The following is a 14,424-nucleotide window of genomic DNA, read 5'->3' as shown; positions in this document are numbered from 1 at the left end:
CCCCAGCCCCAGGACTTTTGTCTTAATCTTTTTATAAAAACCTGAAAATTTAATATCCAAATTTTTAAAATAAATTATATACTTTTAGATGGTGTTAAGTGCTTCCATTCAACTTTTTAATCTCTTTAAAGCGCTTACTGCCTTTGACTTAGTGTTTCCTTTTCTAGATGTTTTTCCTTAGTATTTATTGATTTTTTTGTTTTGTTTTGTTTTTGTTTTTTGTTTTTTGTTTTTTGTTTTTTCTCCGGTACCGGGAACCGAACTCACGATCTTGTGCTTGCCAGGCAGGCGCTTTTGCCGCTGAGCTAAATCCCCAGCCCTGATTTATTTTTTATTTTAAAAATAAAAGGAGGAAAACATTAACAGACAGACAGCCTTTTACAAAATAGCAAAAGAACAGTACAGACAATACAGAGTTACAAACAAAGTGGTAGGAAATTAACAGTGCTTGTTGTATTACATATTGATATCTTCAATTTCCCAAGTATTTAAAATGACACATATATAATACCTTGAAGAGAAACTGCTAAGTCAAAGCATATGTGTATTTTAAATGGTGGTAGAGGCTATTCTAAAGCTTTTCACCAAATTTAGGTACTGTTTAGTAAAAAAAAGTATTATTGCTTTCACCAAGTGTTTGGCACAGTACTTTACACATAGTAGTATTAAAACCTTTTGAAGCTTACATTCAAGAAACACTTGTTTTTATGACAGTATATAATTCTGTCCAGAGGGCTGCTGGGGGTATAGGTGCTAGAGTATGTGCTCAGCATGTGTGAGGCCCTGGGTTCAATCCCCAGTAACTGAAAAAACAAAGTTGATTAACGTGCCTAAGAAAGGAAGAAGGTCTCACAGAGATGCAGGTGAAAGTGGTTCACCCGTCTTCATTGTCATCCTCATCACGAGCAGTTACTGAGTGCGTACCATGTGCCAGTCCGTACACTGAGCGCTTATACCCTTTAATCCCTATATGTGCTACGAGAGAGAGATCTGCGTATCCCTGTTTAGTAGGTGAGTCTGTTGAAGCACAGACAGGTTAAGTGGCTTGTCTAAATCACATAACTAATAAATGAGCAGAAATTAAAAATAAGCAGTCTGACTCTAGAGCCATTTTTGAAAGCTGTGTAAATGTTTATGAAAAAAGAGAAAGAGGCAGTGAATGTTGAAGGAACATGTGCCAAAGCAATAAGTCCACAGTGTTGTCTAGAGAGCAGCAGGCAGTGTGATGTGGCTTAGGTACGGCTGGCACCTCGCTGCCCAGAGGTGGCATGGTAGATGAGGACAAAAAGTTGAACAGAGTACAGATTTGATAAACATGCATGCTTGCAATACATGATTTTCAAACAAGAAAATGGCAGTTTCTCTTTAGGAGAGAATAACTTCATTTCCTTTTCTCAGGTTCCTGTGGCTTGTTTTATTCATGCCAAGGGCTTTCAGGGCTTTTTATCTTTGCAAAGCTGTAGCATTCACTTTTGTCTTTAGAGGATATTGTTTTAGTACTGGCCCGATGAAAACTTTCTTTTAACAAAGTGTCCATTAGTAAGCCAAGGACATTTGTTCCACTGACCAATTTTCGGTTATCAGGTTTTACAGAAACATACCTGGGGACACACATAAAAAGTTTAATTGTAAAGCTTCACTTTAATAACAAAACTACCCATAAATTTACTTCTAACTTTCAATAAAGACACTATTTTCAAGCAAATTTTTTGAGATTTCATTAACTCCAAATGTATAATTTAGGGTACTGAAAATAAAAAACTTGAGGCAATTTCCAAAGCCATTTCAATTCTACCTTTAGGAATGTAATCAACATTGATAAATTCTGAGAAATGGTTCAGAGCAAATAATTGGATCAAACTAAGTTGGCCTAAGGTTTTGTATATTGTGATTTAACTATTTCCAATACTTTAATTTTTGATTTGCTACTAGTCAATTTAATTGATCATATTAATTGAATCAATGACTTTAATGAATGTAATTTAATGAAGTGTAATGTACATTTACAATAGTCCCCACAGATCTAATTTTACCAAACATTAGCACTGTCGTTAACATTTTTTTTGTGACTTATTCGTTCCAAACCCACTTTTCTGGTGAAATTTTGCACACATAAAATGTCACAAAGATTTTACTGTGCCTTTACTCAACACTGTCAAAGCACAAAACTTGGGGCTAAAAAGCCTCGCGAGTGGAAATAGCAAAAACAAAACAAAAAAACTTTCATTCCCTTGACAGCTCCACAAAATTAATGCATGTAATTTACGAAAGATATTCCTGAACTTCTCAGACTGGCTGTATGTTGGGTTTAATGTCAACATGACACAGCTGTATGACTCCTTCCTTGTCTGCCATCAAGGATGTTATCTGTATCCTCCCACTGTTTATGAAATGTGAGGAAAAGGCTAATTTGAATTAGTTTGAAGCAGAAACCTAAACTATCTATAGTCTGAGGCAAAAACTGCTTGGAAACATTCCCTTTTTAATGATTATCCCTACAATGGAGTGATCACTGTAGCACACATTTAGAAACCTATTCTTGGTAAAGAAAACAATTTTGTAATAAAATCTAAGAATCATCAAACTACAAAGCATACTGCCAAAAAAAGTTTTATTATGTTTGGTTTAATAAATTTTTAACATTAATAAAAATCACTTTATCTACTCCCAAGATCCAGATCTTGCTTATGCAGCCTAGAAACATTTGTCAGAGTATTGCAGAATATCACAAAAGAATTAATACACAAATAGTAAATAGTAGTGGTAACAAAGTAGAACGTACTTAAAAGAAAGTACACTGATTCCCCTGTGAAGCCAAACTGAACAAGAAGATTCCAAGGTACCAAAAAAGAATGGACTAAAAGAAACAAATGGGAATGACTGAGGTTGAACCTAGGGCCTGGTGCGCATCCTAGGCAGGCACTGTACCACTGAGGCGTATCATCAGCCCTTTATTTTAAAAACTTTCAAGGCAACTGTATTTTTCCTTCTGACCCAATTTTAAAAGGGAGAGGCCAGATAGAATAAAGGCTGCCAAAGAGACTCTGCTAGCATGTAACTATAACTTGTGCTTGATCATGCTACAACATAAATGGCCACCTGAAAGATGTAGGCCCAGTTATTTCTAGCACTGTGAACTTAAATGATAATAAATAAGCAACTTCTTAGGTATAAATCAAATTGGCGGGACACAGTAAATTAGCTAGGTGATGACACACTACATTGCTAGGATCCCTCAGGCTTACTCCACCATGTTCCACCTTCCAAAAATATTCAGACCAAGGAGTCAGCAAAACTCAAAAATGTTTGCTAAGTAGGCTATTACAAGCTCAACAGTGGGCCTTTTAAGGCCAAAATTTTCACCTAATCACCCTAGATCCCCATAATGTCACTTTATTCAGATTGTATTTTGAAGTTAGCACAATATAAAAAATTACAGACACAGGATGAAAAAAACCTGATCGTAAAACAACTGAAAAGAGTACCATATGGTGCTGCAAAAATAAAAATAGGTTCTGGTTTTAGAATTATCTGTTGTGGAAGTTTAAATATAATGTCTTTCTCACATTAAGATTTTTTTTTTAAAAAAACTGCTGTTTCTATAACTTAATAAGCACTTCATAGGAAACTATTTGATACTGTGTACACACAGAATGGTCCAATTTCCGTTGCTAATGCTACTAGTGGGGGAAAAATCATTATTAAAGCAGGGAGTGTAGTTCAGTGGTAGACTGCTGTCCTAGCAGGCCTGGGTTCAACTCCCAACACACACACACACACACACACAGTCTCCAAAACAATTTTGAAAGAACACTTAGTTCTAAGACATTATTTTTTTACCTAGAATTTTTCTCATTAAAATCACTGACACTATTCTCCCTTGGGTTTCTAACTTTTTGAAAGGGGATCCCGAAAGAGGTCATAATTGCGTTATCTTTTTTCTTTTGAGACAGGCTAGTGAAGACTAATCTTAAACTTGCCCAAATGTTGAGATTCCTGGTGTGGACTACGTCTGGTTCTTTATCAAATTTTAAAAACCAAATGGATCATTTTTCCTTTATGTATCCCATTAATGAATATAAAGCTGTGCATAGTTAAAACAGTTTGAGAAAAAGATCGGGTCTTAGAGTTTCTTCACAACCAGCATATTAATTTGCCTCCCATTCCCCAAAATGACATTTCAACCTCTTAAAAGGATACTTTAATAAATATAAAATGTATGTATAGTCACACCGCCCAGTGCTCTCCATTTAATGTAAGAGACAAAGGGGTCCTTTGGGAGAGAGTCAGAAACTGGCATCCTTTCTGAAGATTACTGCTCATTTAGCAATTTTTCCAACATTTGTTTACCATTACAAAAAAAAACTGTTGTATTTTAAATGAGTATCAAACACATACAGGATTTTTTTCCTCCTAAAAATTAAAACTAGCTTTCACCATTGGTAAAATAACGGTAGAACAGCTTTAAGACATTTTTCATGGAAGTGGGAAGAGGTGTTCATGTCTACAGAGTGGAAATCAGCCTTAGGATCCAGCCAAGGACAGCAGAGGGAGAAAGTCAGTAATTGACTCAGGAACATCTATCTTTAACATACTGACAGCTTATCCCAGCTTTCTGAGTTAAAAGCCAAGAATGTAACAGGACACTAAATTTGCCTAGTAATACATCTGCCTTTAAGATATTTAAAAATATTTTTCTCCACTGAAGAAAAACCAGAGTTCAAATTATAAGTACTGGGAGAATATAGTATGTAAGGAAATCAGGAGAAACAAAGCCATTCCTATAAATAAGTCAATAATCTCTGAAAAAAATTCATTTCTAAGCCAAATCATTAGCAACAGAATAAAATCTATGAAATTACTATCACCTGAACATCCAGTCCCAGTTTTCCCTAGCCAGCTTTGATTTATTCCTATTGTCTGACATAGTTCTGCATATAGTCTGAAAAGTGTCCAGGTTTAGGAAATACTTAAGTCTTTCTAACCCAACTTCACAGGTTACCATAAAACATGAATGTGAATAAAGATTTTTTTCCAAAAGAAGTTTTAGGCTTGAAGAGCTTTCAGTCATGAAGCAAAACAGCAGAAACTGAAATAGTAGAAATGTACTTCAAAGTACAAAATACCTGATTCCCATTTGGTTCTCTGCAATGCTGTCAGAGCCAGCAATGGAAAACCAGGTCATGGTAAGATCTTTGTGGAGGCAGTGACAGTAAGGTCATCCGAGGGAAAGAGTTACTACATCAGGTTGGTACTGCAGGTTGCTCTATAAACACTGTCATCCTTCCAGTTAGCATCTCAACTGTTTTGCTGCAACAGCCAAACACTGCAAAAAGCTTGAGTGTTTCAGCTTAGGAAATGCACCTCCAAGACAGCAGGTCTCAGCTGCAGCAGGTGCTGATTCAAGTTCAACAAAAGTATAGAGTTCATAGAGCCTCTCTCTGAAGCCTAAAATAATCTGAGAATTCAGTGGGTAATAAAAGTTGGTGAATTCTCAAAAAATCTAAGATGAAACTAAATAAAACGCCATCTCTGTCCACAAAAATCTGACCACCATCTTGAATTCTTGATCTCTGCCATCTAACGTATGTGCCGAGGCAGGAAACATGTATGGTAGAAAGCCTTGTGAATATCTTCCCTCCCATATGCAAAAGTGACTGGTTCCTGACAACTCATTCTTCCCTAGCTTCAAACTAGAAGCTACAAACCAGTTACCATAAATGTTGCTGGTTATATACACCTAAGCAATGGAGGAGGGGAGAATAACAAAACTTAAAGGTCTAGACTGCTGCATAACCACTGTAAGACAAATAGTGTATCCACAGATGTTTGCAGATTTGAGGTCCTTGGGAACTTGCAAGATACAAAACCAACAATCAACACATGAAGCTCAGTAGTTTAACTCGAAAACTGCCAGTATTTCTGAACACTGATGTCAGATAAATCCCTTTACTATATTCTTGGGCTGGGGGTGTGGCTCTGTGGTAGGGCTCTTGCTTACCATGTGTGAGGCCCTGGGTCAATGCCAGCACTGCAAAAAAATATTAAATTAAAAAAAACTGCACAGCGTCTTGGTATAAATCTTATACTGAAAAAAAATTACTAGGAGAAAAGCATTTTCCCTCCCAGATTTCTGTTAGGAATGAGGCAGCCATTATCTTACCTATCAGCTTACTTTTGACTCTTCTCATAGCTAGATTATTTCTCCTGTGCTTTCAATTTATTTGCTACCCCCCACCCCTTGCTTACCTTCCCTTCTCAACTAAACTAAAGGACTAGGGTAAAGACATTCTATCCTCTGAAACTGTACTCTACTTAATGGGCTTTCAAAGGGAAGTCTTTTTCCATGACAGAAATAAAGTAATTCCTAAGATTGCTTTGTTTTTCATCTTAATTCTAAGCAAGTTTAGAAAATTAAGTATTTTTATTCTGTGGGCATCTTTATCTCATATGAGCAGATAGGACAGCAATCAGTGTTCACTGGTTACTTCATACTTTATAACAGCTGACAGTTTGTTTCATCCATTGTCACATTAGTCTTACTACACCTAAAATTCTGTAAGCAAGTGCACTGCTTTAGTTGTACCGTTGCTGCTGAATACTTTAGAACAAGAGACGCACAACACTTAGCTCCCAGTGTAACGGTGGCTTTCCCATTCCTACTAACAGGTGTTGGATCTTTTAAAAAAACATCCCTTCACTCAACACTTATGCAGTTTATCACCTTTAGTGAAAACTTACAAAACAAAGGGAAAAAGGATAGGCTTAAATCTCTACCCTCCTAAAAATAAATGTAAACTTCCCAGAAAAAAATGTCAGATTTTGTTTACATAAAATTTACATTTTGCTAAGAATGGAGACAACCTTCTAGAAAACTCTGGAAATCCAATCTATCCATATTGTCTTTTTAAAAAGAATGCTCACTGTCCAAAAAATTGCTTTACAAGACTAGTCTTCACTGCATGCTTGAACCATCACTACTAGGCCTCCTACCTCATCAGTTTAATATTAGATCAGGTATTTTCTCATTTCCCTTTTTTGTTTTGTGTTTTATGATGGAGTCGCCCATGCTAGTCCTGAGTGCCTGGGCTCTGGAGATCCTCAGCGTCCTCCGTGGCTGGGGTTACAGGCATGCTCACCTCCAATTTTTTTTACTTTGAATTTTTATCACAGAATAAACAGCAAATATGGGGTAGGGGGTATTTATTTTAATACTGTACTTTTATGCTACCTAATTTGAACAGTGTGTATAGAACATTATTTTTGAAGGGAGTACTTTTAGAGAAAAATACCTGTCTGGTCTCTTGTCCAAATTCTGAATCACTACTCTGTTCACTAACAGTTTCTATCAAAAAGCAGAGAAGTACATGGTTGAGATTTTATAATAGTTTATATTTGCACACAAATTCTGCCACATTGTTCAGCACCACCAAAGTGAAATTCTTGACTCTTTCACTGAAGATGAAAAACCCATCTATCATTTGTTCCCAGTAAAAAACTGACTGTTCTACAAAATCAGCTGCTTTAGTCAGATAAGAACTGAAGTTTGAAAGATGATCTTTCCAAGTTGCCAATTCATCAAATAGAGACCATTCTAGGAATATGGCAGGGCCAAAGAAAATGAGGAGGCCAAGCAGAAGGACTATCACAAGTAACAGATAGAAGCTCTGGGGAATCTTGCTAATCAGTGTGCCAGTGTCCTGAGGCAAAGAAAGTTTGTCAACATCTACTAGTTTTATATCCTCCCACTGACTGGTATCGAAGTTCTTCATAAAAGGGCTTGTGGGCAAATTAGAGGGAGGTAATGGAGTTTCCTTGATTACTTTGATTTTCTCCCTGAACTCCTGCATCTGCTGTAGAAATATGATGGGTTCTGACACATCTTTGAAAGCCTCAGCGATGTTAAAGGCCATTCGTTGCTCTTGCAAGATGGTGTTGAGTTTATTGATCTCTGGGTCATAGGCTTGCATAACTGCAAGTTTCATGGTCTCAAAGTCAGACAGAATTTCATTTTTCTTTTGATCTAATGTGTGCTGTAATTTCTCAAAAAACTCCTTCACTTTATCAGAATCTTTAGTCAGTAGCTGTAGGGATTTCCTCTTGCTAGTTTCCAAGGTATCCAAGCGAGAAAGAGCATCTCCCCGACGCCAGGTCTCGAAACTCTGGAAGAGGGACTCAAAGGCATCCCTTTCCTGAACATAGGCATCTTCGATAGAACAGAAGACGTGCTTGGTGTGGTCACCACGGGTAGCACAGATTCCACAAATCAGCTGCATATCAGTTAGGCAGAAAATGTTGAGAGGCTGCCCCAAGTGTCCTTTGCACACTGGCATTTTGGGAGAGATCTTGATTTTGTTGTACTTTTCCACAATACCCTTCAGGGAGTAATTAACCTGCAGGCTGTTAACTCCAGTAGCTGAAGTTTCTTTACGGCATGTAGGACACTTGAATGGAGATGGTCTCCACAAAGAATTCCGCACATTCCCTTCTAGGAGACCTTCTAAGCATTTTTTGCAGAAGTTGTGTGAGCAAGGCAAAACTCGAGGATCATCAAACAGACTGCAGCAAATTGGACACGTGAGGTCTTCTTCAAGCAGCTCCATCACATCCTACCATAGAGAAGAAACATTTCATTTTATTCCAGGGATCCAGTTGGACTGTGTAATAATTAGAAGTTATCTTCACACTGAGATGATCTGAACCAGCCAAACAAAGGAAATAACTGAGAATGCAGGAAGGGAATGCAACCACGGCAGGTTTAATGAGCAGGACAAAAAACATGCTCCACATTAGCAGAGGGCCATTGTGTGGACTTCCCAATAGCAATCTTTGGCCAAGACAGAGTTAAGACTAGGACAAGTGCAAGTTGAAACAGCAGGACCCAACTGATTGTTTTAAAACAGAGAGCTGACTACCAGCTGTCAGAAACAAAGCTACTCAGTGTTTGTAATAGAATGAGCTCTTTACTTTGGGCCCACAAATGTAAAATGGTATCTATTTAAAAGAGGCACAGAAATATAAAGCTAGGCATGTATTCTTATAATAAACTTACCAGGATTTGGCATATTTTTCTATCTGAAAGGATCATTTGTAAAAAGCATGAGAACTGCAATTTACTCTTGCCTAGAAAATTAAATGAGATTTTGGTGGTGGTTTTTTAAACTATGAGAATAACAAAGCCATCCTGTATCATTCTACAGCATCAATTCTCAGAATGTAATGGGCAGAAACTTTGCTGTTTTCCTTTAGGTAATCTACAAGATGACAATCATTCTGTACCTTGCTCACATCTGCATTAACAGTACAAAAGGACTGGCGGGTAGATACTGTTGGAGGCTGAGCACGAATCCAGCAAGGCAGTAAGCAGCAACAGACTGTCCCAGCAGTCCCTGTGCTCTTCACTGCCACACTCAGTGGGGTGAGGGGGTGCCTGCTTCATTTTAAAATGTCCTTGATTTAGCAGCAAAAACTATTCATTTTCTTAAATCTTGATGCTTACCTACATATCTTTTTAATATTTTGTGACAAGAAGTTCTTACAAAAGCACTTCTGCCTACCAGCAGATGATGTCTGGGGCAAAAGCACTTGTATGACTGAGTCACAAAGTAAACTGGCTGCCTTTTTCATGGAAAACCATTTTTACTCGAAGGCACAAATGACAAACTAGATCTATTCAGATTTAGGTTAAGTGGCAGTCATTTTCTTGAAAATGAACAAAATGATTTGTGTGAGTACTTCAAGGGAAAAAAAGTGACAATATTTTTTGCCAATGAAAAAAGTGAGATTTTTATATGAAAAATAGAATTTTGGAGAACATTTGCCACTGCAAGCTTGACAGCATCCCACTTTAAAAACTTTCTCTTGAGATAGGTGGTAATATTAATGAATGTGAAGGCTACATAATGAAGTAAATCAATATTTAGAGATTTGTATAACAAAATGAACCAGTTGTTTTTCAAGTCACAATGCTTATTTATAAATCATGCTTTAGTAAAAGGTGCACCCAACACAAAGAAGAAAATTGAGGATACTCTTAACAGGGCCAAGAAGAAATTTAAGGCAACCAAATATGGCCAAAAGCAAAAAGGAAAACGTCACACACAGGAAAATTTAGAAGTAACAGTCATCCCAAAGTCATAATCAACTTACAGCTCTTAAAATGCACCACAGAGGAAAAACACTACTTGGAAAGTCTTTTTTTAAAAAAGTGCATCAAAATTAAAACAGATCCCCTGTTCCATTTTTAGTGATACCGCTTACAAATTTTGATTTATAATTTAAAGCTGTTTATTTTCATTCACTTTAAAAGACAAATACTTTTTTCTTCCTTTAGCTATCTGCCTCCTCTTTATACTCAAAACTTTCTCTAGGACAAAATTATATTACCACTTCCACAGTTAACTCTTTTAGGGAAAACAGATACTAACTGCTTTGCCACCTCAAAAGTTTTATTTTGTTTTTGTTTTTTTTTGTTTTTTTTGTTTTTCTCCGGTACCGGGAACCGAACTCACGACCTTGCGCTTGCCAGGCAGGCGCTTTTTGCCGCTGAGCTAAATCCCCAGCCCCACACCTCAAAAGTTTTAAAGGAAAATACATAAAAAGATCTTCAGTTTCATAAGTAAAGAACATTCTTCACAGTAAAGTGAAGATTCCTAAAGTATGCCTAAAACACACAATCTGAAGAAATTAGCAGCTTACTTCATTAACATGATCTACAACATACATCCTCTCCATTTCTCTTTTTAGCTATTTCCCACTAAGAAGTTCAGAAGTAGTATGTAAACAAACACAATTACTGTACACTGTTAAAATTGCAAAGTAAGATCAAATTACATGTATAAGGTAAAAACTTTCCAAGATTCACTTCTTCTTTTGAGTATTTCTAAATACTAAAAAAACTCCAAATTTTAAAGCATACTAATATTCCAAATTAGAAATTTCTTAAGTGTTTTATATCAACAAATAGCTAAAGATATGAGTTATCTACCATCTCCTAAATCAACTTTATTTTCCTACCATGTTTCTATTTTGAATAGTTTTTGAATTATACACAGTAAAATTCAGTAAAATGTGCAGTTTTATTTTTTATACGTGCATTATTGCTTATCACTGTCAGAAAATTTTAAGCCAACTACTAAGCTATCCAGCCAAGAAAGACTACAAAAAATTGTTAATTCTGTATGGAATGAATGTAGAACTTAAAATATTAAAAATGCAAAAAACTAGTAATACACAGAAAATGAGTCATAAAACAGGGCCTCACTATGTAGTTTAGGCTGGCCTTGAGTTTACTACATAGCCAAAGCTGGCTTAACTTGTGGTGATCCTCCTGCCTCAGCTTCCACAGTGCTCGTATTACAGGTGTGTGCCACCATACCCAGCAAAATTCCTTTACTTTTAAACAACCAACTGAAAAGAAATGTACTATAAAAGGTGCTCGTACTTTTTTTTTTGAGAAAAGGTCACAAAAAGGCCAGGCTGCCTTAAACTTGCAACCCTCCTGCCTCAGCCTCCTGAGCAATAGGATTACAGCAACAGGATTATACATATATGCCACAGTGCCCAGCTTATTCACTCACTCTTAAACAAAAGTTAGCTGGAGACATAGTTCAGCAGCACAGTTTGATTCCCAGTACAAAAAAAAAGGTAATACTCTCTAGGTATCTGTATTGGTTAATTTTCTTGTTGCTGAAACAAAATTCCCAACACCCACAAGTTAAAGGAGAAAAGGTTTATTGAAATTCAGTTTACAGAGTTCTCAGTCCGCAGTTGGCTAGCTCCAAGGCAGGGTGGCATGGCAGAGGGGCATCTTAAAGGAGAAACAGTCCATGACATAGCAAGCAGGAGACAACAAAGCCGCAAGCAGTATTAGCAATCAGCAAGCCTGCCTTTCCCTTGTATCCCATCCAGGCTACAAACCTTTCAGGTGGTGCCACCCACACCCAAGGTGGGGCTTCTGTCTTCAGTAAATCCATTCAGCCTCACCCAAAACCCTGCTAATTCCAATCAGTGGACACCTTTAATCTCAGTATCACATCCTTAATCCACATTTACACACCCTATATCCTGCCACCTCCAAGAGGCCCCATCTATGACATGAGGTTGGGGCAGGGGGGTCTAGATACAATCTATAACAACATTAAATTTTTTAAAAAAAGGCTTCTCATTACTCCACATGTTCCATTCCACTGGCTGTTGACAACACAGAGTGTTGAGTACAGTACCCCCGATTTCCTCCAATTCATATTGGCAAAGAAAAAGGAAAAGGCCAATAAATTAAGCTTTGCAGCTTAGGAATTTTCTACCCTAGGACCTCAAGCACTCTACCACTGTGCCACACCCTCAACCCATTATCTTAAGAGACTTAAACCAAACTTCCACCTTGCTTTGAGACACCTTCAAATTCAGCAACTTCAAGAGAGTACCTAAGTTTCAGCCAACTAGATGGCAAATACTAAAACTTATTTCACAGACATAATTTGATAAATTAGGTAAACTCTACTAAACCAAAAGCCTAGTACCTTAGAACAATGTTTGATTTTTCTTAAAAAATCAATCACGTATGAGCACTCTACCTTTCCATGCAGAGCCTCACCTTACAACAAAATCATACTTATATGAAGCTTAGTAAAAAACTATGAGCAAGACACTTGTTACTATACTTACCTGAGTTTAAAACATAAAACATTTTAAGGTAGTTAATATTAGTATGCATCTGTACATTACCTACATAGATCTTGAGAAAAGATAGCGATAAAAGAGGGGTAGGAATGAACTAAAATGTTGTACTTTAAACTCACCTAGCTAAACACCTAACTTTAAAAATACTGGCCTTCCCCCTAAAGGCCTCTGAATTGTACACAGCTGCATGTAGAACCTGAGTTCTCCCATTCTTAGACCTTAGCACTATCCAATTGAGTATCCTAAAGGGTAAGGGTGTAGCTCAGTGGTAGAGCATGTTACTTCCCATGCTCAAGGCCCTGGGCTCAATGTCCAGCATCTAAAAAACAAATTCAGTATCCTCATTCATAAAATGAAGTTTAATCATAGCGCTTCTAAACTTACATTTTTTTTTTATAAATTAGACTGTAAGACACTCCAGTGAAGAGGAAAGAGCACAAAACCTACTTCTCAATACGCACCTACATTCAAGCACCATTTACTCTTCATAAAATGAGGATATTTTTTACACTACCTTCCTCATATTGTGTGAGAATTTTGTAAACTGTCAAACTATGTAAGGTTTTTAACTACACATGTGTACAAACACTATGAAAATTATACTCATTTAGGGTATTATATTAGAGGATGAGGATATTAACCAAGAAAAGGTCCCAAAAGAGACTTAGATTTGAACTGTAATTTTGAGGGAAGCCAAAGCAAATGTTACAAAGGGTATCAGGTATAATTTGTCAAAGTGGGCATATCTGAACAAAACCTATGGCAAGGAGGGCGGCCAGATAACCTATCAAAAATGTACAAGAAAAACAGCTGAACACTATGGAAGGTCTTAGCAGGGTTTGGGAAGTCAGGTGGTACCTACCCCCCCAAAAAAAGTATTTTTAGGGAAGGATAGGAGAGACTGAAGAAACGCTATCTTCTGGGGATGGGGTTTAAGTCAGTGGCAGAATACTTGCCTAGCTTGTGCAAGGCCCCCGGTTCAATCCCTAGTACCAAATAAATTTTTTTTAAAAATGTATCTTCTGGTTGTGCTACAAAGAAATATAACCAGTTAATCAACAGCTCCAAGTTCTACTGGAAGGAGTGACTATATAGATGAAATTCTGTTCTTAAATTTATAAAAATCTCTAGAATCACAGAAAACACAACCTTGTTATACAAGCCCCAGAAGCCTGACACTTTACAAGGCACGGAAAAAAATGCTTTTGAAGCCTCTCTTCCTTTCCAAGGTAAATATCTAGATATAATACGTTTAAAATAACTACCACATAAAAACTGCCAAGTATAAATTGTTTTCCTGAGTTTCGACAAAATATGGAAGGAACAAAGACCACCAATGAAAGAAATGGATGGGAAAACACATCTCCTACACGTAGTTCAATTTCGAAAGGTTCTGGGCCTACGAAAATTGGGTTATTATTTTTCTTTTAAAATATGAATATGAGGATATCACACAGAAAACTCGTTTACCTCTGTCCCCGGCAAGCAGGTGTATCTGGCGGGGTTGCTATTTCCCAGGACAAAGCAATCAGGTTATTTTTCACGTACTGACAATTAAACTTGTGGCTGCTGCAGAAAAAAAGAGAAGAGAGTGTTACGCGTTTATTTGCAGAGGAGCTGCACTCCTGATCCTCCATTTTTCCACCCCGCGACGAAGCCCGCCCGCCAGCACCCGCGCAGGGCCGAGCAGCCCGGGGAGAGGGCGGAGCTCCCCGCTCCGAGCCGCGCGGTCAGGGCGCCCTC

The 14,424-nt window shown here is 37.4% G+C and overlaps 2 protein-coding genes across 3 annotated transcripts in view; both read right to left on the bottom strand.

Moving 5' to 3' along the window:
- Positions 1-423: 423 nt before the first annotated feature.
- On the bottom strand, positions 424-6,998 carry Kcnrg (potassium channel regulator). The gene is given in 8 exon segments (XM_005387892.2): positions 424-1,601; positions 5,127-5,164; positions 5,166-5,334; positions 5,336-5,429; positions 5,432-5,557; positions 5,560-5,609; positions 5,611-5,664; positions 6,994-6,998. Coding segments are annotated over 8 exon segments (723 nt in total). The 3' UTR covers positions 424-1,414.
- Positions 6,999-7,193: 195 nt separating this feature from the next.
- Positions 7,194-14,424, bottom strand: part of Trim13 (tripartite motif containing 13) — a 71,394-nt gene continuing 64,163 nt past the window's right edge. For both annotated transcript variants that reach the window (XM_005387600.2, XM_013515780.1), the window contains 2 exons: positions 14,152-14,250; positions 7,194-8,609 (listed from right to left, as the gene is read on the bottom strand). In XM_005387600.2, coding sequence (XP_005387657.1) covers positions 7,380-8,603 — 1,224 coding nt within the window. In that variant the 5' untranslated portion in view covers positions 8,604-8,609; positions 14,152-14,250 and the 3' untranslated portion in view covers positions 7,194-7,379. The remainder of the gene's footprint in view (positions 8,610-14,151; positions 14,251-14,424) is intronic.

This window comes from Chinchilla lanigera, unplaced genomic scaffold, assembly GCF_000276665.1.
Source record: "Chinchilla lanigera isolate Chin_1 unplaced genomic scaffold, ChiLan1.0 scaffold00030, whole genome shotgun sequence".
Lineage (NCBI taxonomy): Eukaryota > Metazoa > Chordata > Mammalia > Rodentia > Chinchillidae > Chinchilla > Chinchilla lanigera.
Note: the sequence above shows the minus strand (reverse complement) of the source record. Positions and strands in the feature narration are given on the sequence as shown.